Source organism: Rhipicephalus sanguineus, chromosome 2, assembly GCF_013339695.2.
Source record: "Rhipicephalus sanguineus isolate Rsan-2018 chromosome 2, BIME_Rsan_1.4, whole genome shotgun sequence".
NCBI classification, from domain to species: Eukaryota; Metazoa; Arthropoda; class Arachnida; order Ixodida; family Ixodidae; genus Rhipicephalus; species Rhipicephalus sanguineus.
In genome coordinates, this window is record NC_051177.1 from 49,288,733 (window position 1) to 49,316,684 (window position 27,952).

Sequence of the window (27,952 nt, forward strand, 5' to 3'; positions counted from 1 at the left end):
AGGGAAGTGTGGCATTCAAAAACGCTGGCGCTAATCCGAGGGTTCTCGGTCAAGACCGTAATACGGAATTTTTCATTTTGTACCGGAAAGAACCCCCGCCCGCCAATCTATCTATCTATCTATCTATCTATCTATCTATCTATCTATCTATCTATCTATCTATCTATCTATCTATCTATCTATCTATCTATCTATCTATCTATCTATCTATCTATCTATCTATCTATCTATCTATCTATCTATCTATCTATCTATCTATCTATCTATCCACATGTCCAAGCAGAATGCACTTACCGTACCCTACAAAGCCGTTAGCGTCATAAAACGCATTCCAGCCCATGATTGCTGTGGCTCGATTGCTGTGGCTCGATCGCTGTAGTGCATATCGCTATCAAGCCATCCCTAGCCAACAAATGAAGCTTTGTCTCGCATCATTACCGACGCTTTGTGGAAGGGAGCACTACACCAGCGAATGGAGGCACGCGTTGCACGAAGAGCACGGAATACCTGAACGGTCCCTCGCATCCGGTTCGCACGGGCGATTCCGTCGCCGGCAGGTAGTCAGGCCACTTCGACTGTCCCCGCAATGTCGGGCACGACGCAGGATTGTCATCTCGTCGCCACACGCGGAGACACGCGTGCCGAGCAGCCGCGTCCCCCCCTTACTCCTCCACCCTCCCCCTTTCCTTTTCATCCATTCACACGGTGTCTCGAAAGCATCAGCTAGCCATCTATCTATCCCCTCCTCACTCTCATCGTCATCCTCCCAACAGCCCCTCTCTACGGGGACGGTATACATTCCTTCTTACCCCAAACGTATTGTCTCGCTATTTCCCCCTCTCACTCTCATCTTCGTGCTCCCACACGCGCCGAGGTTATCTCTTCGTTGAGTCATGCTCCCCTCTACAGGGCTGCAAAAAGTAGCGCATTTTCCTTACTTCCATCAATCTACATCTATACTCTGCGTCGCTTCCTACTAGCAACACATCTCCCCACACCTACGGCAAACCACGCGACCGTGAATTTGCAGGTTCATGTTGCACTAATATAATACTGACAGACGATGAAAGAACAACAAATGGACGTACGTAGCGCTACGTCCATATAGCGGGTGTCCCAGCTATCTTTAGCCAATGGTTAAAAAATACAATATTAGAGGCAGGCGAGTGAAATCAGTGGCAAATTGCTGACAGTCAGCTTGTGCACTACAGACGATCTTTTGTTTTGTAATTAATTAAGTTGTTATTAGGACAATTTCACTAAATTGCTAAATATTGGCATTAGGCAAGGAATGCGACTTGCAAAGTTCGAGAGCGTCTTCAAAACTCCCATTGCGTTATGTGCGATAAAGAAAGTCTCACGCATACCATTTTTTGCAAGCTGCAGAGAAAGCCCGCGAAATACAAAAAGAACCACGTGACTGGCGCATTCCAGAGCAGCGAACATGCTGCTCTCAGCCGTGGTTTGAGCGAACGAAATCAGCTGTGGCCGCGACTCGCCGGCTCCGTTGCACCGGTAGGCCGATAAGTTAACGGTAGTTTCATGTCTCGCGCTGGCTACAACTTGCACCATCACGAGCGCCAACTGGCTGATGCTGGCCAAGAAACCACCGTTAACTTATTGACCCGCCGCTACAACGGAGCCGGCGGATCGCGGCCGCAGCTGATGACGTTCGCTCAAACCACGGCTGAGAGCAGCATGTTCGCTGCGCGCTAATGCACTAGTCACGTGGTTCTTTTTGTATGTCGAGGGCTTTCTTTGCAGCTTGGAAAAAATGGTATACGTGAGACTTTCTTTATCGCAAATAATGCAATAGTGGTTTGTGAAGACGCTCTCCAACTTTGCAAGTCGCGTTCCTTGCTTAAATTCAATATTTAGCAATTCAGTTAAATAATCCTAATTAACAAATTAATCGCAAAACAAGAAATTGTCTGTGGCTGTCAGTTTTTGCAACTGATTTCACTCGCCTGCCTCTAATATTGTATTTTTTAACCCTTGTCTAAAGATAGCTGGGACACCCGGCATATGGTGACCAAAGCGGCCGTAGGCGAGGCAAACAGTAAAGGGGATCCTCGTCGGAAACAGCAAACAATAAAAAAGTTTCTTTTTTGACAGTTCCAACCGGAAAAATTGTCTTCGTTTACCGTAAATTGTAGCGCTTTGCGAAGAGCACAAATTCTGCTTGTGAAGCGAAGGTTTGAAAACTCTTCTTCGATTGATAGCCAGGATGTGTGATGTGCGGCAGCGCCGCACGTTCTGTTAAACCCTGTTAAAGATCGGCTAAACCCCGACTTGAAATATATATATGAAGTCGGCCTTTTCGTTTCTTACAACGACGACAAGGTTTACCTCGTTACGGGATCCGTGCGGTGGTCGTGGTTGCCGCTTAATCGCCGTGAGAAAAAAAGAGCGAGCGCCAGGACAAAGACTGCGCGCGGTTGCTTACGCTTGCCTTGTTGCATTTTCATGAGATCACGCTTCAGACTCGCTTGTATTGTTCCACAGCGGAGTTCACACCAAACGGTCTTCTCGCGCTCTCTCTCTGCCTCCCACTCAGCCCGAGTCCTTCGAGAGTAATATTAAATCACTGGGCATACAGTGAACACAGGTTGAAGAAGCTGCGAAGAAGATATTGTATAGTTTTTGTGTTATTTTCGAGCTTCTTGAGGTGGGGCAAATGTGAGCAGGCATATTTCTTCACTTTTTTTTATTTTTAAAGGGTAACCCTTTGTAGGTTTGCCTACATTTTTGACACGATCACATAAAAACCGGCTGTGGTATATCCATATGAACTACAAAGAAATAGTATAAAACAAGTTTCATCAAAATCAAGCCAGTAGTTTACTGAAAAAAGTGGGGGATATATGTCCCACTGCCTGATGAGAGTGTTTTCAAAGAGTGGGAAAACACTGTCCAACTGTCTCATGAAGGCACCATCTCGAGATTGCACAGACTGGTATCTGGGATGAAACGGCCGAAGCAAGTCACACATAGTATCACTTCTCAAGTTGTGCTGAAGAAAGTTGTGCGGACCTCATTTTTAGCAGTAGAACACCACCTGCACCATCACCGCGTGCACCAACCCTTTTTTTTTATCTCTATTTTCCTGTCCTGGCTTTGGCTGTCGAAATTGTTGAGTACGGCCGTTGTCCCTGAATATGTGCCTACTTTTTAGGAGATATGTGATATCAAGAAAAATATTTCCACGCAACAATATCCGCAATTACGCTGAGGGGTGAGAGCGGCAATTTCGCAGGGTTTTGCGTTTTGATGCATTTATCGGCCAAGTTATTACGCAGATTTACAAAAACACGTGATAACTGGAAGCTAAGATGGCCTCTCTGAAAAACCAGAAAAAGAGGAAATTAACCGGCATTTTTATTGGTAGGTTCTTTCTGCCTGAAGAAGAGGACAATTCAGAAGCCATCTAAAGAAAGTGATCGAAATTCAACGTAATTGTAACACTGATTCCGCCCTTCGAAAGCGTGGTAAAATAATTTCCCTCGAGACTACGAAGACTTGGGTAAAATACGAGTGAGTTAGCATTGCGCTAACTGCAACGGGTGTCGTGGAGAAAATTTTTTCTGTAGACGGGAAAGTGGGACGTATGTGTTCCGATATCGCACAAATTGTTAAAGCCTTAGATATCATCAAACGCAAAAAAATTTGCCGTTGGTGTCAGCACAAGTGATGCGAAAAAAACATCATGTCATGATGACGTCGTCATAACGTCACAGATAGCCAAAATTTGTGATGACGTCATCATATGACGTCCTCGCTGGATCAATGGGAGCTGATCACGGAGGCAGTGCAAAACCAGGTGAGGTGCAGAAAAAGAAGACGGCTTTCGCCTTCGAGTCGTCTTAGGCGAATGCGTAAGGGACCCTGTGAGTTTTTATTGAAGGGGTTGATGAAGTTTGGCAAGGGCTCTTATTCCACTCAATATAAATAGAGCTGACAAAGTTTTACACATCCGTGCAATGCAAATTCGCACATCGAAATTGTAAACATAGCCATTGACAACGTAATATTTAAAGACGTGCGGCGTATGTAAACTTTCTTTCGTACACTACAAGCCTCGAATTCAATCTCTGGTGCTGTTCATTGCTTGACACTACGTAAGCACTTAGTCGCCACAGGAGAGTACTTTTCGTAATGTCATGTTTCGTAAGTAATGCCACGTAACTTTGTCTGTTCGCGCGACTATGTTAAGTGCCTCAGATGTTTTCCTAGTCTTTTGCTAATTGTAAAATGCGCAATGTATCTGATTCGTATTTTTCCGATCTGTTTATTACATCGCGTTTTTTTTTTTTCATTATGTTTCACTGAGTGTTGTTGTACCGCCGATTTTTCATGCGTGTTGCCTTTTTATTTATAGAGCTTCTCTACTGTCATGTTTTCGCCGCCCCATACGCAGTACCCTCCAAGTGAGGGCCTTTACGGGTTTCTTTAAATAAATAAACAAAAATAAATAAATAAATAAATAAATAAATAAATAAATAAATAAATAAATAAATAAATAAATAAATAAATAAATAAATAAATAAATAAAGTATGCTGCTTTCTGCTTTTCCGACTCTCCTTCTCCTTGGTGACAGAAATATAAAGCTACAGTATGTACAAGTGACTAAACGAAGAAACAAATCAGGTTCACTTTATTTTTTTGCTCTTCTCCCTTGCCTAACACTGAGTAGCGGGCTAGACTAGAACACAATAGACATATAGAGGAAGAGACTTATACAGTCTTTCCCTCTATATGTCTCTCTCTCTCTCTCTCTATATATATATATATATATATATATGTATATATATATATATATATATATATATATATATATATATATATATATATATATATATATATTGATTAGAGACAAGATATTTTGATACACGAAATTCTTGAATGAAAACTTAGAGGACGCTTGAGCTCCGCCCTCAAGAGTAGAAAGCGATAGCATAATCGGGCCCCATTCGCATCGACTTCACAATCGCTAGCCTAACTCCGCTTCTCGGTTTACACCGTGCCGCAAGAAAATGAACGTCTGTGCGCGTAATGTTGGCTGTTTCAGACTATTTTAGAATGCCTAGTGCGAGTAGAATGCCTAATGCACTATATACGGCATAATTCCTCATTTTGCGAACTGGCGAAGTACTCACTACGTTTAGCAAAGCTTGTTGGACTAGTGGTGTTGCGCACCACTAGTCCTGTCCTCTTGTTACGTTTCTCATTTGTGCATTTCGCTCAGCGCATTACGCGTCCGTAAGGCAACAACCTTACGGACGCGTAATGCGCTCAACCCACTACGCGTCCGTAAGGCAACACGTATTTGAAATCCAAAGTTTGATGGCAACCCGTCTGGCCGGGGAAGTACATAGTGTAAACGCGAAAAGATACACGCGAAAAGACTCAGTGCATCCGCATTCACACAAACGTTCTGTTTCTGCTACCCTGTTCCAGCGAGCCAAAACCATTTGTACAAGTCAAGATTACCACAAGCGTGACAGTGAGAACATCTTCGAAGAATTAAAAATGTGCGGATGCACCCCGTCCTTCTTGTCCACTGTGCAGAAGCAACTATCGCGACCACGTAGGCAGCGTTCAATGCCGTCTCTTAAGAAGCGAATGGCCATCCCGTATGTACCCGGAACAAATGAGACCATCGCCTGCATCATGCGCAGGTACGACGTCGAAATAGCGCATGTTCCAGCTCGGAAGTTAAGGAACGCCTTGGTCAACGTAAAAGACAAGTTGCCGAGCGAAACTGTTGTTGTGTTGTGTTGTTTACGTCATAGGCTGCCATGATTGTGACAAGCAGTACATCGGTGAGAGTAGTGACCTCAAGAAAAGAGTCAAAGAACACGAATATGACGTCAGGAAACAGCACCAGGGGCGTAGCCAAGGGGGGGTTTGGGGGGGGTTCAAACCCCCCCCCCCCGAAATTTTTCAGTTTTGCTTGCGTATATATACACGCGCACATACAAACGCACGCACGAACATACATAAAGTATGGTTGAACCCCCCCCCCCCCCCCCCCCCCGAAAAAAATTTCTGGCTACGCCCCTGAACGGCACGTTGCCTCGAATGCCCTCGCTGAACACGTGGAATGTAGTACAGGCCAGTAAATTGACTGGTCGACTGCGCGTATTCTGGCCAAAGAAAAGAAGCTTGCATCATGTCTACACCTGGAATCCCTGCATGTACAGACGACTGCGCACACGCTGAACAGGAGTGATGGGACGCTTCCGACAATGTATTATCGCTGCTTACGTCACGTACTTAGGCGTACTTAAATACGCTGTGCCAACCTTATGGCTTTTATTGTGAACAAGGCTCCCGTATGGGGGGCCGAAACGTCAAGTAAACTTTGTTCCTTTTTTTGGTCGGTGTATCTTTTCGCGCCAACACGTATATGTGCACCCGCGCAGCTGTATATAATTTGTTGGTGCACTTACTGATGATTAATTATGTCCGTGCGCTTTGTAATTGGTGGGCCTTTAAACCAACCACTCGTTGCGCAGTGCCCATTTTTTGACGCATGGTGCGATTGTACGCTTCTGTCACGCAATATTACATGTGTTAAGGAGATTCGTCTCACTACATGACATTCTTATATAGGTTTTTTTTTCTCGAAACAGTTTCAAGCAGTCGCGTGGCTCTGTGGTATAGAACACCTACTTGCCACGCAGAATTCGCAGGTTCGATTCCCACTCGAAGCGAACACTTTCGTTATTTATTTATTTGCATATCTTCCGATTTTTCGTACAAGGACAACGCTGATTTATCGCTCACAACCAACAATGCCGACACCGGAATTTCTGCGGAACCAGCTCTCTAACGGCTAGTATTTGCTTGCCACTACGACCAACGTTTATAGAACCAGGTAAGTTGCAAAACTCCCCGCGTCAGCCAATCCGTCGCGCGGCGCCGGGACAGCTTCCGGTTTGGTGGCGCTGGCGGCGCAACAAGCTTCCGCTAGCAGACGAAAACGTGTAGTCTGCGTGGCAAACGCCGGGGCAGCCGTTCAGAAAGGGCTCGGTTGTTTACTCGCGCTGCCGCTGCAATGTAAAACTGAGTAATATTTAGCAGCGGTAAGGCAAAGTCACTAAAGCTATGGCTTTCAAGACTGTCCAAGATAACTGACGCTTGATAGCATAGCATACGAGTCTGTCCATTACCCTATAAGAAATTAACTTTATGGCGCATTCTCGTAGCGTAAAGCGGATGCTTGGGCGTGTTGGTACTTATATCTTTTCGTTTTGGACTGTGCAAGTATTGCGTGGTGCTAACGAATAAATATTTGTTGTAAGTCAGCGCTGCAGTTGTTTGTGTAATCCTCTTTCTAGTGCTCCGTAGTTTTTCGCGCTATTTTTTTTCGATAATTCTTCACTTTCACATTTTTGAAGTGAGGAGTTTTCACTCTGTACCGCGGCTGTCGTTACTTGTAATTATTGAGTGGTAAAATCGCCGTGTGTGTACTGCACGCCACAATTTCAGTCCTGCTACAGAAAGAAAAATTGTATTTATTTTTCGGACGCAATGCAAAGAAACAATTTTTTAGATATTGCATGTATGGCGTGATGCACACAAACGGCACAACTTATTTACAGTCTCAGGCATTAAACCTTATCAAGACAGCTCTAATTAACTGCAAAAAATTATTTACAGCACAATTTTTAGAATTCCTCAAATCAAGGCAAGTTCGGGAATATCTTTGGGACGCAATCTTCGACGAGGCTCCTTTCCGCTGGCGATTTCAACCTTAATTCTTATTGTTGACCGTGTGAGTGAAAGTCTTCAGGATGTCTTCCTCATGAATGTGCATATCACATACAAGTGATATGTCGGACAGTTTCTTGTCCATACGAGGAATGGCGCGATCCCACGTCACTCGCTGGTCAAGGTCACGCGGGGCACAAATGGGTTACCAACCGTCTCGTATTTCGCGGGACTGTCCCGACTTTTTATACAGCGTTGAGAGCCGTCCCTGTCGGGACAGCTATATGTCCCGATTTATTCCGTACCGTCCAGTTAGAACTTTTTATGTGATCCAACGCACGCCCGACAACACGCGTCACGCTCCAGAACACAAAGTTCTCACGAATAGCACGCACGAAGCAATGTTGCGGTGGCTAGCGGTGGCTGCGAAGGGCTTCAGTTACTTTGTCTGAACTCCTGTGCGAAGCGCGACAACTTTTACGATAGATTCTCCAGCAAGATGAAGTGTTGCGAGCAGCACGTAGCCAGCTGAAGAGGCCGAAACAATAGACCCCCCCCCCCCCCGACTCCCTTCATTGAAGAGTTGGTAACCCTAGGCACAAAAGAAATGTCGGGGTGTCTCGGAACAGAACATGTCGGCATGGTGAAGACACGCAGCATATCCGAAGCACAACAGAAAACGCCAAGCTGTTCACGGACAGCTCCACGGATACTGACGCGACGCGCCGCAACGCCGGCTGAAGAGAGCGGAGCGAGTGAATCCTGTTGCGACAGCAGCGCCACATCTGTCGCTGATGGCGGCGGCGCCGCGCAACATCGCTCAGTTTTGCAACTGACCTGGTTCTATAAACGTTGACTACGACGTGCCCAACGTACACAGGGTACCTCATGGACGCCATCAAAGTTCCTGCGAGAGGCGTAATCGGAGCCGGAGTTGCTACAACAGCTGGTGTCGCGCTGAACGCCCGGATTCGCACATCCTTTTCACGAACTAGAAGGCATCCCATTTCTGCGGTCACGGCCAAATCGAAGAGCGGCTGCAGGACGTTTTTGCGCTCTCCGAACGAGATATCGGTCCTTGAAGCAGATCGAGAAGCGTTCGAAATGCGATAACTCATGTCCGAGGCACCTGATATAAAAAGCTATGCGGCTAGAAACAATACACTGGGGCTCCTTAGTCCGAAGTGCACGGAGGCCATGGTAGCAGCTATGACCAGAACCTTGTACTGGGGACGGAGAAGCTATTTACCTTGAAGAGCCCCCTACCAAGCCCCAATGCAAATTTTGGTTAGTTACTGGAAGTTGTAAGATGCTTTCACCAAAAGAATTGTTCAGATCCGTTCATTATTAGACATGTAAGATCTGTTCTGTTAACATGCTTGCAGGAGGCGAGCTTCGCGGCCAGGTCCAACGCTCTCCCCTTTGGTTTGACTTGCGCGTCCGCAAGCGGCGTAGCTTCTCTGCATTCTCTCAGGTGCAGGAGGAGATGAAACATATGTTGACGTGACGAGCCACGCCTTTTCTTTCATTATATCTTCTTATTTTGCTTGTCAACGCATTTACAGTAACGACCTTGCGTGTTCCACATTGGATGAAGAAGAAGAACATTAATCATGGGTCATGATCAGGGTGGACGCATCTTCATGAACGCGCGCGGCTCCAGACAACAGTTGGTTACGACCTAAGGATAAATGCGAGCTCCGCCCAAAGTTGTCGCTGCCCCATTCAATTGCATTAGCTCATTCCCGTCACGTCCAAGCACCTTTCGTGAACTTAAGGTAGGCGATTTTGTCCACGTGCAGACATAAGTTCGTGTCGCTGCATGGTTTTCGGTCGAATAACTTGAACTTCCCGGCAAATTTCAGCAAAAATTGTGACATCACTCGGGGAAACGTAATATTTTAAGTAGGGACGACGAACGCTTAATTACTAATATGCGCAGTATTTACATTAGCAGGAAAAAAGTTACTTAAGGTTACAGCGTAATGCACCTAGCACAACTCCCTTGCACATATGAATGGTAGGAACGCCGGACATGTTTCGGTGCATATTGGGCCGTTAACCTTGCCGTTTTGTATCTTGAACAACTAAACGAGCCGTGCTGCGGTGGACGTATACACGCATGGAAACGGGTTGGGTAATTGGTGCAATCGACATTCCATGACCCTACCATATATTCACGTCGCGATATAGACAAAAATGAGAAGAAAACATTCGTTTTACGCACAAAGGTGGAGACGCCCATATGTCTTACGTAAAATCGTCTTATACAGGTGGTGTTGCTCCAGATGCTCCAGACATGCTGGGCGTGGGCGTTTCAATGAGCACCTGTGACGTAAGCATGCGCGCGCGTGAGCTTTCACTATATACCTCCTCAAAGAGAGAGGGAGAGAGCGAAACGCGCGGGAGGATGAAACGTGCGGCTGAGCGCGCGCGCAGTGCAGCCATTTCGAGGTAAGCGATCGGGCACGCAGAGAATTCGCGGAACCTGAACACGAACCTATCAGCTTTTGCCGACAATTCACGGCTGCGCGTCTCATGCTGAGCGCATATAAGCACAGGGGCCACGGAATCGCGCTTCGTGGTGGCGGTGCTACAGGCGTAATGCAAAATAACGAGACGAGACGAGCAGTTCATATGAACAACTTCAAGTGAAGTGACGAAAAATTCTTGAACACGGGGTGTAGCTAGAGCCAACGTTTCGATAAGCGGGCTTGTCTTCTCCAAGGCTGCAACTGCGGGCACTAGACTCTCTCATCTCTGCAAGCTTCTATCTTCCCCTCACCTTCTGCCTTTTTTGAATTTCAAATGAAGTGGGAGTTTAAAATAGGGTTGCCACCTTTTCTTGCATTGCCATTTATCGTACCATTGCTTTTCTGGAACGAAATCAACATATGATTTACGAAAACACAACACCGAGCTAACTAACTAGTCTTCTCGTTGACATACCTCATGCACGGAATAACGTTGGCGCTAAAGGTGACAGCTTTTGATTATTTCTCTGAACGTGCTGAACTGAAAAGTAGCCGCACATATTTTGTCCGTAAAGAATACGGCAGGTCCCCCACCTTGTGGGAGTCGGTTTCATACGAAGCAGTCAGCAAGTAGCTCTATGCTGCATTTTTTGGCTTTGAGCCAAGCGTTACGAGGTGGATCGACGTGTTTTTGTAAGTTTAAGCCACATCGTTGGCTTACCATGCACGTGCACTTACCAAAGTTACAAAGGTAACTTATGGCCTGACGTAACATTAACACTCACGTTAGAGCACATACGTCAGTATTATCGAAACCAAGTGCACTTTACGGTGCGAATCGTGCGATGATGTATCATACGTAACTTTCGTTAGCGTATTCCTCCGGAGTGGAGCAACGCGTGAATAAAGCTTGCTGAAATATACGAATACAAATGCAACGTTTACTAGACTGCTATAAAAGCGGAGGTGGAACCACCGACGTTAACCTGTATACGATGCTTGTATCGTAGGAGTACATATGTAGTGTTTGTTGCTTTGTTATAAAATTAGATAGCCAGCACCACAACCACAATTGACGGTGCACCGACATTGCGCCTGCATAGGGTGTTTTTCCAAAGTAGCTTCTAGACCTGGCGTGGCTCTGTGGTAGAATACTTCATTGCCACGCAAAATGCTTGGGTTCGATTCCTGCTGGGACCTTCATTTTTGTTGTTTGCATTCGTCGGGTCGAAGCTGCCGATGTCGGTTTTTCTCAACGCTCTCGCATTTAAATGACCAATGTCTGTTCTCGCCATTCCTGGGTAGATTAAACTGTCAATCACCTGTGGCGCATACACCACGGCCCGTGGCAAACGGGTATGTGCCATACCTGTCTGGAGGAAAGGGTTTGACGACGTACGCGACAGGATTTCCACGTTATTCACGTCATGACCAGACAGTCATATTCGTTAAATCCCGTTACCTTTTTAGATGTGAAGCATCTTATGGCGGAGTTCAATCCGGTGGTGGTGTGCGGCGTGACCCCTTTACTGCGAATGCGCAAACTCTCTCCCCTTTTCCCCTCTCCACTGCCCGTTCCCCCTCTCTGCTATATCCCTCTCCCCTTTCCTATATCCCCCTCTTCACTTTCCCTCTACCCTCTGAAACGCGAGCTCGACATGCCGAAACGCTGCTTCGCATCGCCTCATGGTCCCCTTTAGCGGGAGATGGTGAGTTTTTATTTTGCTTTATTTTATCTCTCTCTGTCTTCTTTCCGACCCCTATTTCCCCACCTCTGTGCAGGGTAGCGAACCGGTTATTACTACAAGGTTAACCTCCCTGCTTTTTTTTCCTTTTCATCTATTTCTCTCTATTGGTATACACCAAGTCAAGGGGACGATCACGAGAGCACCCAGACGTAGGCGGATAGATAGATAGATAGATAGATAGATAGATAGATAGATAGATAGATAGATAGATAGATAGATAGATAGATAGATAGATAGATAGATAGATAGATAGATAGATAGATAAGGTAGGTAGGTAGGTAGGCAGGCAGGCAGGCAGGCAGGCAGGTAGGTAGACAGACAGGTAGATAGATAGATAGATAGACGTAGTGTTGTATGCGTTACCGAAAAAAAATCGCCACGACTGCGCAGGGGCAACTAATACAAGTACACATGCAAGGTACCCACTACGTCATAAACCACCCTAACTTCCATGAAGTATAAGCAAGCACCCACTATGCCATTATTCGTCATTCTATGGATAAGCGAGGTACCCGCTACACATCTGTAAGGCATTATGTGCACTTTGTTTGTGCTGTGGATGATGACAATGAAGAACTATGGTTGAGCCTATATCATGGGTTGGAAGCATTCAACGACCCCCTCGCTGCACAATTCGCATTGTGTAATGCCTGGTTGTTATTTTACTCTCCTACGCAGCTATATTACATATATGTTAACGCGATTCCTGGCCCGACATGACACCTGTACAGGGTGTTTTTGCGAAGGCGTTTCAAGCACCAGCGTAGAAAGCGACGAAGAGACTGAGAGGGCCCTGCGGCCTTTTCTGTCCGAGTACAACGTGTGTGTTTCACATGCAAAAGGTTTACCTGCGGGCTGTTGGCTGTTCCTGAGAAAGAGCCTTAGTGTTGATAACGAGGGCAGATATATATGCTGTGATATTTTGTTGCAAGGAGCGCCGTGGCGAATTATCAATCTATATGCGTTTAATGAGGTTTCGAAACGACTTGATTTATTCAAAAATATGTCTAATTTAATTGACTCAGACAGATGCACTGTACTAATGGGTGACTTCAACTGTGTATGTGACGCTAATGATCGTAACAATCCTAATGGCAGGTGAGACAGGAGTGGCGAGCTTTTATCCGGTATTGTAGATAACGCGGGGCTAATTGACATTGGTGTCTCGAACCGTGTAACGGCATATACAAGAGTTCAGGGATGTTCTTATGCTCGCCTTTTTCTAAAATAATTCCTAAAATAATTTCTAAAATAATTCCAGACTTATACTCTAACGGTGTTCTTATAACAGATACAAGAGAAATCACTTTGAAGTTCGAAAAGTACTATGAAAGTTTATTTAGTTCTCTCTCGGATGATCCTGATGTTCACCTGAAGGCTAGTATTGTTTCCCTCTTGAGCCCCTTGAAAGACGATGACTGTGCAGCCATCAATGGACCCATTACAATACAGGAAATTGAGTAGGCAATTGACAGCTTACCTTTATCGAAAACATCTGGCCCTGATAGCATCTCAGCAGAATTTTACAAAGCTTTCAAAAAAAACGCTTTCTCCCGTATTGCTGGATATTTTTTCAAATAAGTTATGACATGGGGACACTCCCGTGATCTTTTTGCAAAAGCCACACTGTTTTAATACCGAAAACCTCTGACAAGGAAAAACTTCGCTCCGTCGAAGGTTACAGGCCAACATCGCTGTCAAATGTGGACTACAAAATTTTTGCGAAAGTATTATCAAATAGATTGCAATTTGCGATGTCGATTCTCATTGGGTCTCATCAGACATGTGGAATTAGGGGCCGATCTATACAAAACAATATACGCGTTGCTCGAACAGTTCTTCAGTTCTGCTATGGTTATCAAAAACAGCCAGCAATGCTACAGGTAGACCTTGCAAAAGCCTTTGATCGTGTTAGTCATTCGTTTCTTTTTTCTCTTCTTGAGCATGCCAATGTTGGCACAGTCGTGCTTAAAGGTGGTAAACTTTGTTATAATGAATGTTCAACTCGTTTCATTGTTAATGGTCAACTCTCGAAACCTGTTTCTATTTGCTCTTCGGTGAAACAGGGATGCCCGATGTCACCACTTCTGTTTGCACTTTATCTAGAGCCGCTGTGCTTGAGCATAATACAGTCCAGTTGTGTTCGCGGCTTTAGTATTTTAGGCAGTGAAGTTAAAGTATTAGCTTATGCAGACGATGTCGCTTTCTTTTGCACAGATAAACCAATTGTAGAAAATGTGGTATCTACAATTGAAAAGTTTGGCGTTGTATCAGGAGCTCGTTTAAATGCCTCTAAAAGTTTAGGACTATGGTTTGGCTCGTGGGGTACCACGCCGAATCAGTTCGCAGAAATTAATTGGACACGAATCCCACCAAAGTACCTCGGTGTACCACTAGACGCGTATAGATTCAGTGCGCATTACTGGAAAGAGCGCGTTCCTAAGCTTGAACGACAGGCCCAGACAGGTTCTCGTTGCTGCTGACATGACCAGATTCTCCTGGTGACGTCACCATCAACGCTGGGGATACCGAAAAATCAATGTAACTGCGCGGTAGACAATGCGGACGACAAGTAAACGCGTGGACTTGTCCCCGTGTACTTCTCGTTCGTGCTCTCTACCGCGCAGTTACATCGATCGTGAATAAAAAAATGGCCCAATCACCCACTTTGATTAGATACCGAAAGACCCGGATTGTTTTTTTTTTTTTGTGTGTGTGGTGCGCCTCCGGCACGTAGCGCACTGCCGCGTTTGGCACTGTTGAACGTGACAGCGTGCTGAACTCGATGAGCGCGTTTAGTTGAAACGTTAAAAAAAAAGAAATACTATCTGAAGTGTTTTGGGTATTTCAAATAACCGAACCGTGCATGAAGAAAGACACCTTAGAAAACAAAAGAAACTGACTTTATTTCACTTAACATTTGGTTGATACAAGCACAATGTTGTGTCTGCCTGGCAGATGGTCAAGTTTACTGGCAGCCTGTCAACAATGTGCTTTGCTTGCAACAACCAATTATCTGCCTGCAGCTAGGGTACTTTGTTCTTGAACTGAAAAAACGAAAACAGCGATGGTAAACACAAACCACCTTGTACTGATTTCGTTGTAAAAAAAAATTCTTTAGCACAAGCTAACACAAGGTTAGTTTCCTTGAGGACCCTCCTGTAGGGCAGTAGGAGATGATGTAATCAAACTCTAAATCACGAAATTCTTCAAGCATTATGTATACATATATGTGCATACAGCATGTAGAAACATTCTCATTACTGCGCACAGAACGAAAATAAAAACAAACCTCGCCAAACTCCTCAGTGCCATGTGAATGGGAAAGGCCTCCGAGGGGCTCACTGTAGCTGGCTATACTTCCCAAATGGAGGGTTTCGCGTACTGCAATCCTACATTGTTTTTTTAGCAATGTGTATGTACAAAAAACAAATTTACAAGTGACAAAATTACAGCACACGTAGTACATGACTCGCTTGTTCCTAACCATGACCTTTCTAAAAGACGCACCAATTCTCTCGTTAGCAGTTCTACACAGACAATAATCTTTCGGGACAATGCGCGAAAGATGCCAGTATGCAATGGAAGCGGCCAACTGCTGTACTAGACAAATAATTATGCTCACGTTCAAACGTTACCATCCACTGTCATAACTCCGTCAGGTATCGACGTATATCCCCTCTGGATACTTAAAAGTGCGGCTTTAGAAAGTGGAAAAGGTAACCAGCTTCCGAAGATGCAAGGTTTATGTACTCGCAACCTATATATACTGAGATGGAAGGAGAATCTCACTTTGCAAAAAAGAGAACTTAAAAAAAACATACATCCATTCATATTGCGCTTTTAGAAATGTGGAAATCGTGTGTGGTCATACAAAAGCAGCACACCACACCAACTTCATGGGTTTCAGTAAAAAGTGCTTTCCTTCCAACCGCAGAGCTACCATACTTTTTCTCAAGACATTATTACATCGTACTGAATTCAAATACAATCCTTTTTGACACGTCAATCTTTTACTAACCTCAACAGCCATTTCGATACATCATTTGAACGGCTAAAAGCTAATAAAAGCAATCGCGCTCTCACAAGGGGAGATTGCCTTTGTCACATCTGGTTCCTGCAGAAAGAAATCTACACTCATCAATCTGAGAGAGGACCACAGTGAAAGTGAGGAAAGTGCAGGCAAGCGTGGCTCTGTCTTTTTACATGGCCGAGTAAGTAGCCCTCGTGTCGAACTGACGCGCTAGGCAGGCGCGCTATTCACCTGTGCCTGCAATGCAGTTGGACAGGAGACATGAGAAGCGGTGTCACAGGAGCACAAAAAAAAAAAGTTATCCAGCCGGGCGCACTTGTTGATGCAAGAAGGAAACAAAGGGGAAATCAATCAGTGGTACAAGACATGGTATGCAGTTAGGCTTGGGGATGGCTATTAAAACATGCCGAATCCCTTCGAGTAGTTTATGGCTTTGAGCAGGCGGTCTGCCAGCTTCTCCTTGGAAGAGTACTCGGGTAAGAGAAGCACATTGAAGCAGGTATGCGCCGTTGGCAACCTGCCAAGAGAGAAAGAGCAATGCACAAGAAATTATATCTTGCGCTTTTTACATATGAAAACCATGTTATGATTACGATGCACGATATAGTCTAGGACTTTGAATTGTTTTTAACAAAAGAGGCTCCTTAACATGCACCTAAATCAATGTACAGTGGAATCTCGATACGTTTTTCACGGGAACTGGAAAATAAAACATATTATGCGAAAATTTTATTAACCAACGAGGTTAAAAAAAGAAGGAAAATATGCATACTCTGTCAGCAATTCAGATTTATTAAGCAACATTGAAGTAGCTGGTGAATTTGTGCTGCACTTTCTTCTTTTTGCACCGAATAGATCACCTGGTAGCGATATTTTTGCCGCAAGACCAACGCTGCTGCGGCCTCAGCGGCTCTCGAATGGGCAGATCACGCCTTGTTTGGAACACGGTTTGGGCTGGTACAATGAAGAATAAACGTAGGATTTCTTGATGTATCGGTCAAGATCCACTTTCGCGGTTGTATTATCCAATCTTGGGCAAAAATGTGATCGTATTAAATGCATGAAAATTAGGCGTGTGCAAGTATTCAAATGATCAAATATTTTTCTAATAGTGTTTGCTATTCGATTCGATTTGCAATGGAATTTGACTATTCAAATTTGACTAATACTTCCAGAAGATAAATACAGTCAATGTCTGATTTTTTGGACTCCTTAGGGACTGCGAAATCATTCGAAAAAACAAATTCATGCTTCCTTCATTCCGCTCAAGTGGCCAAATTGCCACAGCCACGTCTGAAATAGCTTCAATGCCTCCCAGTACACTTATCATGCATTTTGGTGTGCACCCAGGCTCTAACTACGTGCCTACTGCCAATTGAAAATTTGCATCTCGTGATGAACACTGCTGATACCAGCAAGATGCGGAATAGATTACAGCTCTCTTGTATGGAGCATTTGGAAACGATGACGCAAAACACAAAGGCTGTGTTGGAAGAGTGGATGACTCGTCCGGCTTTCCCCGATGCGTGTGCGCACGTAAACGATGCGCATACACATTGCCGGATCTCCACCGATACGCAGCATTTGCTGATGCGTGAAACCAATTGTTCCTAGTTGTGTGCAGCACATCGCTAAATAAGCTGATACCGTCACTACCGGGGCGCTTGCTGTACCGTAAAGCATGCATTTGTCATGAAAGTGTTCGTGATCCTCACTGCGTTCCTGACTGCACACAAGATGAGGAGCTGCTTACATTTGTGAAGGCAATGCTTCTGTGTGGTGCACTTAGCAGTCTCGCACAAAGAGGCAGCATGAACAGCAGCACATTCGGGCCATACGCATCATACCACTTCGCTAGGCAACATGCACTACTGAGCAGTTGCTCATCAGAAGGGTTGTCAGCGATTAAGCCGTACGGGCGCGTTTGCCGCCATCACGCCTCCGTACATTTCCAGTGCTTACCCATAAAGACGCAGGGCGCTGGGACAGTGGCCCCTTCAAATTTTCGACATGCTGCACCCCACCACACTCTGGCATTGCGACAAAGCTGACTTTCAGACTCTGCTACGGCCACAAACAGATCGACTCACGAAAGCACTTGTTGAAACCTACGAGATGATAGATGCGACAAAAATAAGGGCTTTAATTAATGCTGTTTCGGACCTGAAATTTGGGCAGGAAGTCCAAAAAATCGGATGCTGAAACTTGGCGTCTGATTTTTCAGATGTTCTTATACATTGACGTCTATATGGGGCAGATTAGGAACTCTGATGGACTCGAAGGGAGTGTGCCCTTGTCCACCACATTATTTGGGCCTCCATAGAAGTTGAAGGAGGAGGAGAGGTTGAGGAAATAGCGTCTTTTCCTTTCACACGTAAAATGTTGCTGACACTACATTGGTTGCAGCAAATCATGTAAGTAAATACAATTTGACCTCTGTATTGCCTCATTCTTGATAAGACAACTAGGGAACACCACCCTTCCAGTGCTTTACCAAGCTAGCTAAAAGAAATGCTTTTATGTTGTTATCTCAAAATATGCTCAGCGATCGTCTGCAACTGTTTGTCTGTAATTTCGTTTCAAAGGATTAAAAAAATATTTGATTCAATTCGCACACAAACTTTAATATTCGAATTCGCTTCGCACCAAAAATTTTGCTATTCACACAGCCCTAGTGAAAATGCATTATTTTTAAGGGATGTTGGCCTAGAATAAAAGCAAAAACATATTTGGCTGAAAGACGTCTTATGCAGAATTGTATCAACGAGATTCCACTGTATACAGGTGTCTTTGAGAGGGAGTGAGAGAGTCGTAGCAAGCACACATTGTAAAATCTTTAATTCCTGAAACCACACTCACTACTGACAATGGCAAAACATCAGAGATCTTTCTTTATGAATGGGGGCGAAAATGTATCTCAATCAAAGTAGTGACACTCAAGTGGATAGTCGGGCCACGATTGGTGTACTTCAATCAATCAAAGCATCTAGTATATACTGAGGGTCTGTTTGCACGAGATCGACATCAAGACATAGGCATACGGAACAAACAGAGAGGAGAGAAAATTAAAATGAAGTAGTTTCTGCGCACCTTTCAGAGTCTGTACCGTGGCGTGCAATTACCAGCTTGAGCTTTGAGAGACCGCCCACAGGTACCCGGTCACTGCCCGTCGCGAACTGAAGCAACTTTCGCTTTTGCTCCTGGCTGAATTCATGCACCAGCTCCCAAAAATGTCTGCAGAAGATGAAAGAAGAAAATAACAAAAAGCGCGTACTATCAGCATTGCCTCAAAGCCATAGCGACATGTGTGTGTCACAGATGATGCATAAATGGTTCTGGAAATCAAACCACGTATGTGTGTTTGTATATCTTGTACAAATTTATATGGGCTTACAAAGTTGTATGGGCTATATAATATACGTATTGCTGCTATGCCTATTCTGTAGAAAAACAATGAAGAAAAATGTGCAATTATGAAAATGCATGCCAATTTCTGTGGGCTGGATGGGGCCAAGGTGTAGGCAAGCTGTCTTGGGTCAGGCTTTGCAGTCCAATGTAGCAGCCCGTTTAGTTCACAGTGATGTGCTGGCAAGGCACCTTTTCTATAAACTACTAAGCTGGGATAAAGTTCAAACTATGGGTCTGGGCGCAACTTTGCTCCCGGCCACACAACAGGAAATAAAATGCAAGAACAAGCACGTTACCTTATGATAGGACTGTTGGCTGTGTAACCGTCATACTCGGTTGACTCTTCAAGAGCGTTGAAGTCAAAATTCTGAAATAATGACACGCAAGAGAATTTAAATTCAATCGGCAACGACAAAATGGTTATATGAATTGCCAACCCATTGTATATCGCATGTCCAATGCTCTGTGTATGTGAAAGCTAAATTGCACAATAATGTAGCCAGCTCTGTAACAGAAAGCTTTCTGTAACGCACCGACTCGGATGTTGGGTGTAAAAGATTGCGCAGACAGAGGTTCCTATGTACCAACACCTTCTAAAGCTAAGCTTTTTACACAATGCAAAGCCTAACTGCAGCTGGTCTTTTAGGAGGTATAAAAAAATCGATGAGAAGCTTTTCACTCGGAGACAAACTGGCAACATAAAAGATTTGGCAGGTTGATTCTGCGTGACAAAAAAATTCGGCAGATCCCATGCGTTGTGGGAATTGGTTTCCTGCGAAGCAGTCAGCAAGTACTTCTCTGCTGTATTTCATGGCTTTGAGCCAAGCGTTACGAGGTGGATCGACGTGTTTTTGTAAGTGTAGTAGCTGTGTGCACATCGTGGGCTTACCAGGCACGTCGACAACACTGCCGTTTTAAGGGTAACTTATGGAGCAACGTAACGTCAGCCCTCACATTAAAGTACATATGTCAGTATTATCGAAAATAAGTGCGCATTATGGTGCAATCATGTGAATATCATGCAACTTTCGTTAATGTATTCCTCTGGGGTCAAGCAATGCTTCAATATAGCTTGCTGAATCATAGGAATACAAATGTAATGTTTATTAGACTGCTATAAAAGCGAAGCCAACACTGGAACTACAACCGTTAATCTGATATGATGCCTGTATGGTAGGAGTACATATGTAGTGATTATTGTAGGAGTGTGTGAATATTCGAAATTTCGAATATTTTTCGAATAGTGTTTGCTATTTAATTCGATTCACACTGCAACTTTGCTGTTTGAACTATTCGAATTTCCCAAATACAAATACAGTCGTCAGATTGAAAGTTACCCCTTCAAATTTTCAATATGCTTCACCTCATTACACTCTCGTATTGCGGCAAAGCTGCTTTCAAGCTCCGCTATGGTCGAACTGCCAGGGCACAGTCAACGTCCGATTAAAAGTGGTCCCTAGATTTTTCAATATACTTCACCTCATCACACCCCGGTATTGCGGCAAAGCTGCCTTTCAAGCTCCCCTACAGTCCCAAATGTATTAACTAGGGGTGTGCGAATATTCGAAATTTCGAACATTTTTCGGATAGTGCTTGCCATTCCATTCGATTCGCACTGGAATTTTACTATTCGAACGTCTCAAAAACAAATACAGTCAACGTCTGATTGAAAGTGACCCTTCAGATTTTCAATATGCTTCACCTCATTACACTCGTATTGCGGCAAAGCTGCCTTTCAAACTCCGTTACGGTCGAACTTTGTCAAGACACAACGTCCGATTGAAAGTGGTCACTAAATTTTCAACATGCTTCACCTCATCACACCCAGGTATTGCGGCAAAGGTGCCTTTCAAGCTTCGTTACGGTCGAACTTTGCCAAGAGACAGACGTCAGATTGGAAGTGGTCCCTAGATTTTCAATATGCTTCCCCTCATCACATACCCGTATTGCGGCAAAGCTGCCTTTCAAGTTCCGCTACGGTCGCAACTATATTAACTCAAGAAAACGCTTGTTCCAACATGGAGATGAAAGATGTGGCAGAGGTGGGGGCTCAACTAATGCTGTTTTGGACCTAAAATTTGGGCAGGAAGTACGAAAAATCGAACGCCGAAGATTTTTAGCATCCAAAACTTCAGATGTTCTTATATATCGACGTCTACAAGGCAGATTTGGAACTCCAGACTTGAAGGGAGCGCACCGCTGTCCACCACATCAGTTGGGCTTCCACAGAAGTTGAAAGAGGAGGAGAGGCTGAGGAAATGGCATCTTTGCCGATCACGTGTAAAGTGTTGTCGGCAATACTTTGGTTGCACCAAATCACGCACATAGAATAGAATAGAAAGCACACACAGAAATAGAATTCAGCCTCTAGATTGCCTCATTCTTGATAAGACAACTAAGAAACACCACCCCGCAAGTGATTCATCAACCTAGCAAAAAGAAACACTTTCATGTTGCTATCTCATAAGAATACGCTTAAAAATCATCTCTAACGTTTTTTCTGCACTCTCACTTCGAAGTATTCAAAAATTATTCCAGAAATATTCGAGAAATATTAGAAAAATATTCGATTCGCACTCATGCTTCGCATCCAAAATTTTGCTATTCGCACAGCTCTGGTTTATTGCTTTTTTGCAAAATTAGATAGCCAGCACCACAACCACAATTGACATTGCACCGACATTACGCCCGCATAGGCTGTTTTTCCAAACCAGTTTATAGACCTGGTGTGGCTCTGTGGTAGAATACCTGATTGCCACGCAAAAATGCTTGGGTTCGATTCCTGCAGGGATCCTAATTATTATTCTTTCCATTCGTCGGGTCAACGCTGCCGATGTCGGTTTCTACTTCACGCTCTCGCATTTAAATTACCAATGTCTGTTCTCGCCGTTCCTTTGTAGATATAAAATGTCAATCACCTGTGGCGCATACCCGTACACCACTGCCCGTGGTAAACAGGTACGTGCCACACGTGTCTGGAGGAAAGGGTTTGATGACGTATGCGACAGGATTTTCAAGTTACAGTAAAACCTCCGTAATTTGTACTCGGTTAATTGGGAATCCCGGATAATTTGTATTATTTGCGCGGTCCCACATTTTTACATGAAAATTTAACCGGATAATTGGTGCGGCCAGTCTGCCACTTCCTGGTTAATTGGCACACTTGGCCACGACTTCCGAGATATGCAAAGGGTGTTGCGAATCTCTGAGGCTGTAACTAAAACATACGTATTTATTATTATTATTATTTTTTTGATGTACGGATCTCGAAGGCCATGCTTTTTTTTACCGGAAATATGTCGTAGACACCATGTTTGAGCAATTGCCAGACGGCGATGCGTGCAGTTGCGATCATGATCATCATCTTCTCAACAGCGATGTTAGCCACTCTACCGAAGTGAATGTTTTGTGGAGTCTTTGTGTCATTTGGATGTCGGCTGGCAAGCATTGTGCAATTCGGTGCGACTGCTCAGTTTGTCTCCTGTCTCCGCTTGAGTGTCTTCCCTGTGAATTGGTTGAATGAGGTGTGCTTGGAAGGAAGATGCCGAAGTACAAGAGCTTGTCCCTGCACGAAAAGGTGTGCTTAATTGAAGAGGCCAGCAAGTCGACGGCGTCGAAAATGGCTCTCGCCGAAAAGCACCACGTGCCTCTGTCAACACTGTGCAACATTATCAAGAATAAAAAGAAAATTCTCGACGCTTACAGCAAGACGCACTCGTCAAAGCACACACGAGTACGCCCGCCTACGTACGCCGACGTTGAAGCAGCTCTGATCGACTAGCTGCAGAAAGCCAATGCAGCACACCTTCCTGTCAATGGGACCATATTGCGTGAGAAGGCCAACCAGCTGGCGCTGCAACTTGGACATTCTGAGTTTAAATGCCGCAATGGTTGGTTTTCCCGATTTAAGGAGCGCGACAACTTGACATTCGTGACTGTTTGTGGCGAGAGTGGCAGCGCGGATCAGTCTGTTGTCGACGGCTGGAAGCAGTACACCTTGGCTCCACTACTCGCCAAGTACGAAGCAACAGATGTTTACAACCTTGATGAAGCTGCTCTATTCTACAAAATGTTGCCTACGAAGATGTTCGCTTTGAAGGAGGCAGACATTAAGAGGTGGAAACAGAACAAAGACAGAATCCCTGTTTTGTTTGGTGCAAGCATGTGCGGCGAGCATAAGCTGCCACTGCTTGTTATTGGGAAGACAGAAAAGCCTCGTTATTTCAAAAATGCAAGATTGCCATCCAAGGATGACCTGATCTATAAAAACAACAAGAAAGCTTGGATGACGGCTGCACTCTTTGAAGAATACGTGCGGCACCTTGACCGCAAGTTTGCGGTCGCAGGGCGCAGCGTTTTGTTCGTGGTCGATAATTGCCCAGCTCACAGTGACATTCAGAACCTGCAGGCAATCAGGCTGGTCTTTCTACCCTCGAACACGACGTCGCTATTGCAGCCGATGGACCAGGGCATCATACATCATATACCAGGAAAATATATCGCTACAATCTGTTGAAGCGAATGCTCCTTTACTATGACAATGGAAAGGAGTATAACATTGAGCTCCTCGGTGGTATTTGCCTCATTGTTCACGCATGGAGGCAGGTGGAGGCCACCGTTATTCGACGGTGTTTTGAGCACGCCGGGTTTGTGAAAAAAGAGGCAACCTCCGCTGAGTGTGCTGTCACCGCTGTCACTTTGCCCAGGCATCAATTCTTCTGCAGTACATTTCTATTACATCGGGCTCTTTTCTTTGTCCGCTGTCACTTGCCTGTTTGATGAAGAAGGGGAGACTCTCTGCGCTCAATATGAGGCTTTGCACGCGGAGGACGAGGAGTGCACTCCAATCAGATTCTCCGAGTACGCAAATGTCGAGTGCACAGTGCAGACATGTTACGCCGATAGCTGCGAGATCGACCGATTCGGCCTCTAATGTTGACAGCAATGACGAGCCCTCCCGAGCACCCCGTTTGGTGGATGTCATCGATGCCTTGAGTGTTGTGCGCAGCTTCGTCGAGTGCAATGGCGGCGAGGCTGAGATGCTGCGCCTCATTGACAGGCTGGAAAATATGACTTTCAGTGCTGTGAACTACCGAATGCGTCAGTCATGCATGGAGGAATTTTTCTCCAAGTAGGCGGACTTGCCACAATAAAGGTGTGACTTTCGTATATCACGATTTCTGGGTGATTTCTTTGATTTCCAGTTGTTTCGGATAATTGGGAATCCTGCTTAATGGGGATATTTTTCTCGGTCTCGAGGCCTTCGAATTAACGAGGTTTTACTTTATTCATGTCATGACCCGACAGTCATATTAGTCAAATCTTCTTACCCTCCCATGCCAATTATGGTCTACACCAAGGTAGGGAGGCGATCATGAGAGCACCCAGACGTGGGCGGGCGGATGTACGGACGGACGGACAGACAGATAGATACGTAGATAGAAACGCTCAAAGTGCCAAAGGTTCAGTAAGAAATGCTTCGCATTTAAAATGTAACAAATGTAACAGCATGACTTTTTAGGAGGATGTCAACGAAAAAGCGGAGAGAGACAAGCGATTGCCTGCCCGCAATTTAGTTTAAGCTCTTGTCCCAAAACGTGCATGCGGTCCCATTTTTTTTTCATTCAGGAGTTCAGAATCTTTATACAATAAGCAGTGTGCGTTAGAGACGAGAGCACGAATAAAACGCAATGGCACAAGATGAAATAAGAATGATATCACATACACTGTTTGAAGCGATGTTACCAGCACGTTCGTAGTGTTGTCTCCTAACATGAAAGTTAACCAATCCCAATACTCGAACAGCATAACAAGGCATCTCAAAGAACTAGCAGTAGCTACAGGCCAATAATGTGAGAAATCAATACATCGCTTGTGCTAGGTGATTTCATGCAAGCACCAGTTTCTCAAGTGGCTAGTCTGTGTTGGTAAAAGAGAAATGTACGAAAATATGTAAAGCTGTGCGAATAGCAAAATTTTGGGTGCGAAGCGAATTTGAATATTGAAGCATGAGTGCGAATCGAATAGAATATTTTTCGAATACTTCAAGGCGAAATTGCAGAAAAAAACGTTAGAGAGCATTCCTAAGCATATTCTTATGAGATAGCAACATGAAAGTGTTTCTCTTCGCTAGGTTGATGAAGCACTGGCGGGGTGGTGTTTCATAGTTGTCTCATCAAGAATGAGGCAATGTAGAGGCCGAATTGTATCTATGTACATGATTTGGTGCAACCAAAGTGTTGCCGACAACACTTTACACGTGATAGGCAAAGATGCCATTTCCTCAGCCTCTCCTCCTCTTTCAACTTCGGTGGAAGCCACTGTGATGTGGCGGTCAAGGGTGTGCTCTCCGGAGTTCCAAATCTGCCTTGTAGACGTCGATATATAAGAACATCTGAAATTTTGGATGCTAAAGAGCTTTGGTTTCCGATTTTTCAGACTTCCTGCCCAAATTTCAGGTCCAAAACAGCATTAACTGAGGCCCCACCTCTGCCACATCTTTCCATCTCCATGTTGGAACCAGCAGTTTGAGTTAATACATTTGCGAACGTAGCGGAGCTTGAAAGCGCGCTTGAAAGCAGTGAAAGGAGCTTGAAAGCAGCGCTTTTTCTTTTGTCTCTCGTTTTTCGCGCTGTAAATTAACTATGAGAGCTTGAAAGGCAGCTTTGCCGCAATACGGGGGTGTGATGAGGTGGAGCATACTGAAAATCCAGGGACCACTTCCAATTGGACGTTGATTGTGTCTTAGCAAAGTTCGACCATAGCGGAGCTTGAAAGGTAGCTTTGCCACAATACGGGGGAGTGTGATGAGGTGAAACATACTAAAAATCCAGGGACCACTTCCAATCGGACGTTGAATGTTTCTTGGCAAAGTTCGACCGTAGCGGAGCTTGAAAGGCAGCTTTGCCACACTACGAGAGTGTAATGAGGTGAAGCATATTGAAAATCTGAAGGGGTCACTTTCAATCGGACGTTGACTGTGTTTTGGGGAAGTTCGAATAGTTCGAATAGTAAAATTCCAGTGCGAATCAAATCGAATAGCAAACACTATTCGAAAAATATACAAAATTTCGAATATTCGCACACCCCTAAAAATATGGCATAACGCCTAGTGCCACAGGCAAGTGTGCTAGAAATCAAGAGGTTTAATTAAATCACGAGACATGTACTTGAATTCACGTTTATACTCGAAGAGGTCCAAAGCTGGGCAAGACAGGAGCTTACCTGCGTACTGTGAAAAGCCTGGTACGAGGCAACAAACACTATTACCTTGCTGCCGCATACAAGCAGTTCCACTTCCTCTGGCCGGAAGAGCATCTCCAAGGGAGAGTCGTCAGTCACAAGCAAGAAACCACGACGAAATGCGCGGAACTGCTTCTCTATGCTCTTGTTGAGCAAGAAGTCAGTGTATGAGTCAACAAATTCCTGCGTGGGAACAGAGTAAGAAAGGAGTTATACCCAGCCTAAGCATTCTGTTTGGGGGTTGGCATAAAAGGATTTATCTAACCTAATTATAGTTATCACTGCAAAATCAACACGTGATATGAGCCCATTCAAACTCATCCTTCATGAAAACCATTAGGGATATGCAAATATTTGGAACTTTCAAACAATTGCTTGAAAACTGTCCTATTGAACTTGATCCTTGAATAGGAATACTAGAATGAATTTTAATTTGAGTCCAGTTCACTTCCTCTGTAGCTTTAGTCACTGGCCTCAGTATCGACACCTACATCGTCATCAGAATAATGATGCTAGCATTGGTGGCTGAGAATTTTATAACTGCACACAGTCGCCGACCGATAAATCGGACACCGATAATTCGGACATGCTCGGTAATTCGGACAGTCGCGCGGCACCGCCGATGATCCCATAGAAGTAATGTGTAAAGACGACCGATATTTCGGACAGCTGCGAGATCTACATTCGATAATCCGGACCCTGTCCGAGACTGTTCCGCACGCCGAATCGCCAGCCATTATCTCCTACGGCACCCGTACCATACAAAGTATGGCCTCAGAGATCAAAACGAAAGCTAATTGGTGATCTATGAGGCTTTATTTCGATTGCTACTTTATGCCTCAGAGATTTGTGATTGGAAATGCCAATCTTGCAGGCACTAGTCAACTGTGGGAAATCGTATCGACATCGCGAACATCCTACATTCCGGTTCCTGTATACCCGCTCTGCTATCGCCGCCATTCTGTCGAATGCGTCTGCGATAAAGCGTTTTGCGCGAGCGTCCATTTTTATCTTGAGACTTGCTTTATTTTACGCTCTGCTGTCTCAAAAGATTTGAGTTAAATGGCACCAACAGTGCCCTCACAGCCAGTGCCGAAGGCCGTGCTGACGACAACGAAACGCAGTAGATACAGTCAACTGCAGATTTTTCGGACGCCCGATTATCCGGACATGCTCGAAAATTCGGATGCTTTCGTGGCACCGTCACCAGCCCCACAGACGTCAATGGTCAAGAACATCAAAAATTTCGGACGCCAAAACTCTTCGGCGTCCGATTTTTCGGACTTTCTGCCCAAATTGCAGGTCCGAAAGGCAATAATTTAAGCCCCCA

General features: G+C 44.7%; 2 protein-coding genes across 2 annotated transcripts in view; both read right to left on the bottom strand.

The window, feature by feature from the left end:
* The window catches only part of LOC119382904 (fatty acid hydroxylase domain-containing protein 2), a 69,406-nt gene extending 68,744 nt beyond the window's left edge, over positions 1 to 662 (bottom strand). Inside the window, exon 1 of the mRNA XM_037650812.2 lies at positions 508 to 662. The gene's annotated coding sequence lies outside the window, so the exon portion shown is untranslated. The remainder of the gene's footprint in view (positions 1 to 507) is intronic.
* Positions 663 to 14,825: 14,163 nt separating this feature from the next.
* The window catches only part of LOC119382907 (ubiquitin-protein ligase E3A), a 45,696-nt gene continuing 32,569 nt past the window's right edge, over positions 14,826 to 27,952 (bottom strand). Inside the window, exons 13-16 of the mRNA XM_037650813.2 lie at positions 26,650 to 26,805; positions 19,677 to 19,747; positions 19,063 to 19,206; positions 14,826 to 16,489 (exon numbers count right to left, since the gene is read on the bottom strand). Coding sequence (XP_037506741.1) covers positions 16,369 to 16,489; positions 19,063 to 19,206; positions 19,677 to 19,747; positions 26,650 to 26,805 — 492 coding nt within the window. The 3' untranslated portion in view covers positions 14,826 to 16,368. The remainder of the gene's footprint in view (positions 16,490 to 19,062; positions 19,207 to 19,676; positions 19,748 to 26,649; positions 26,806 to 27,952) is intronic.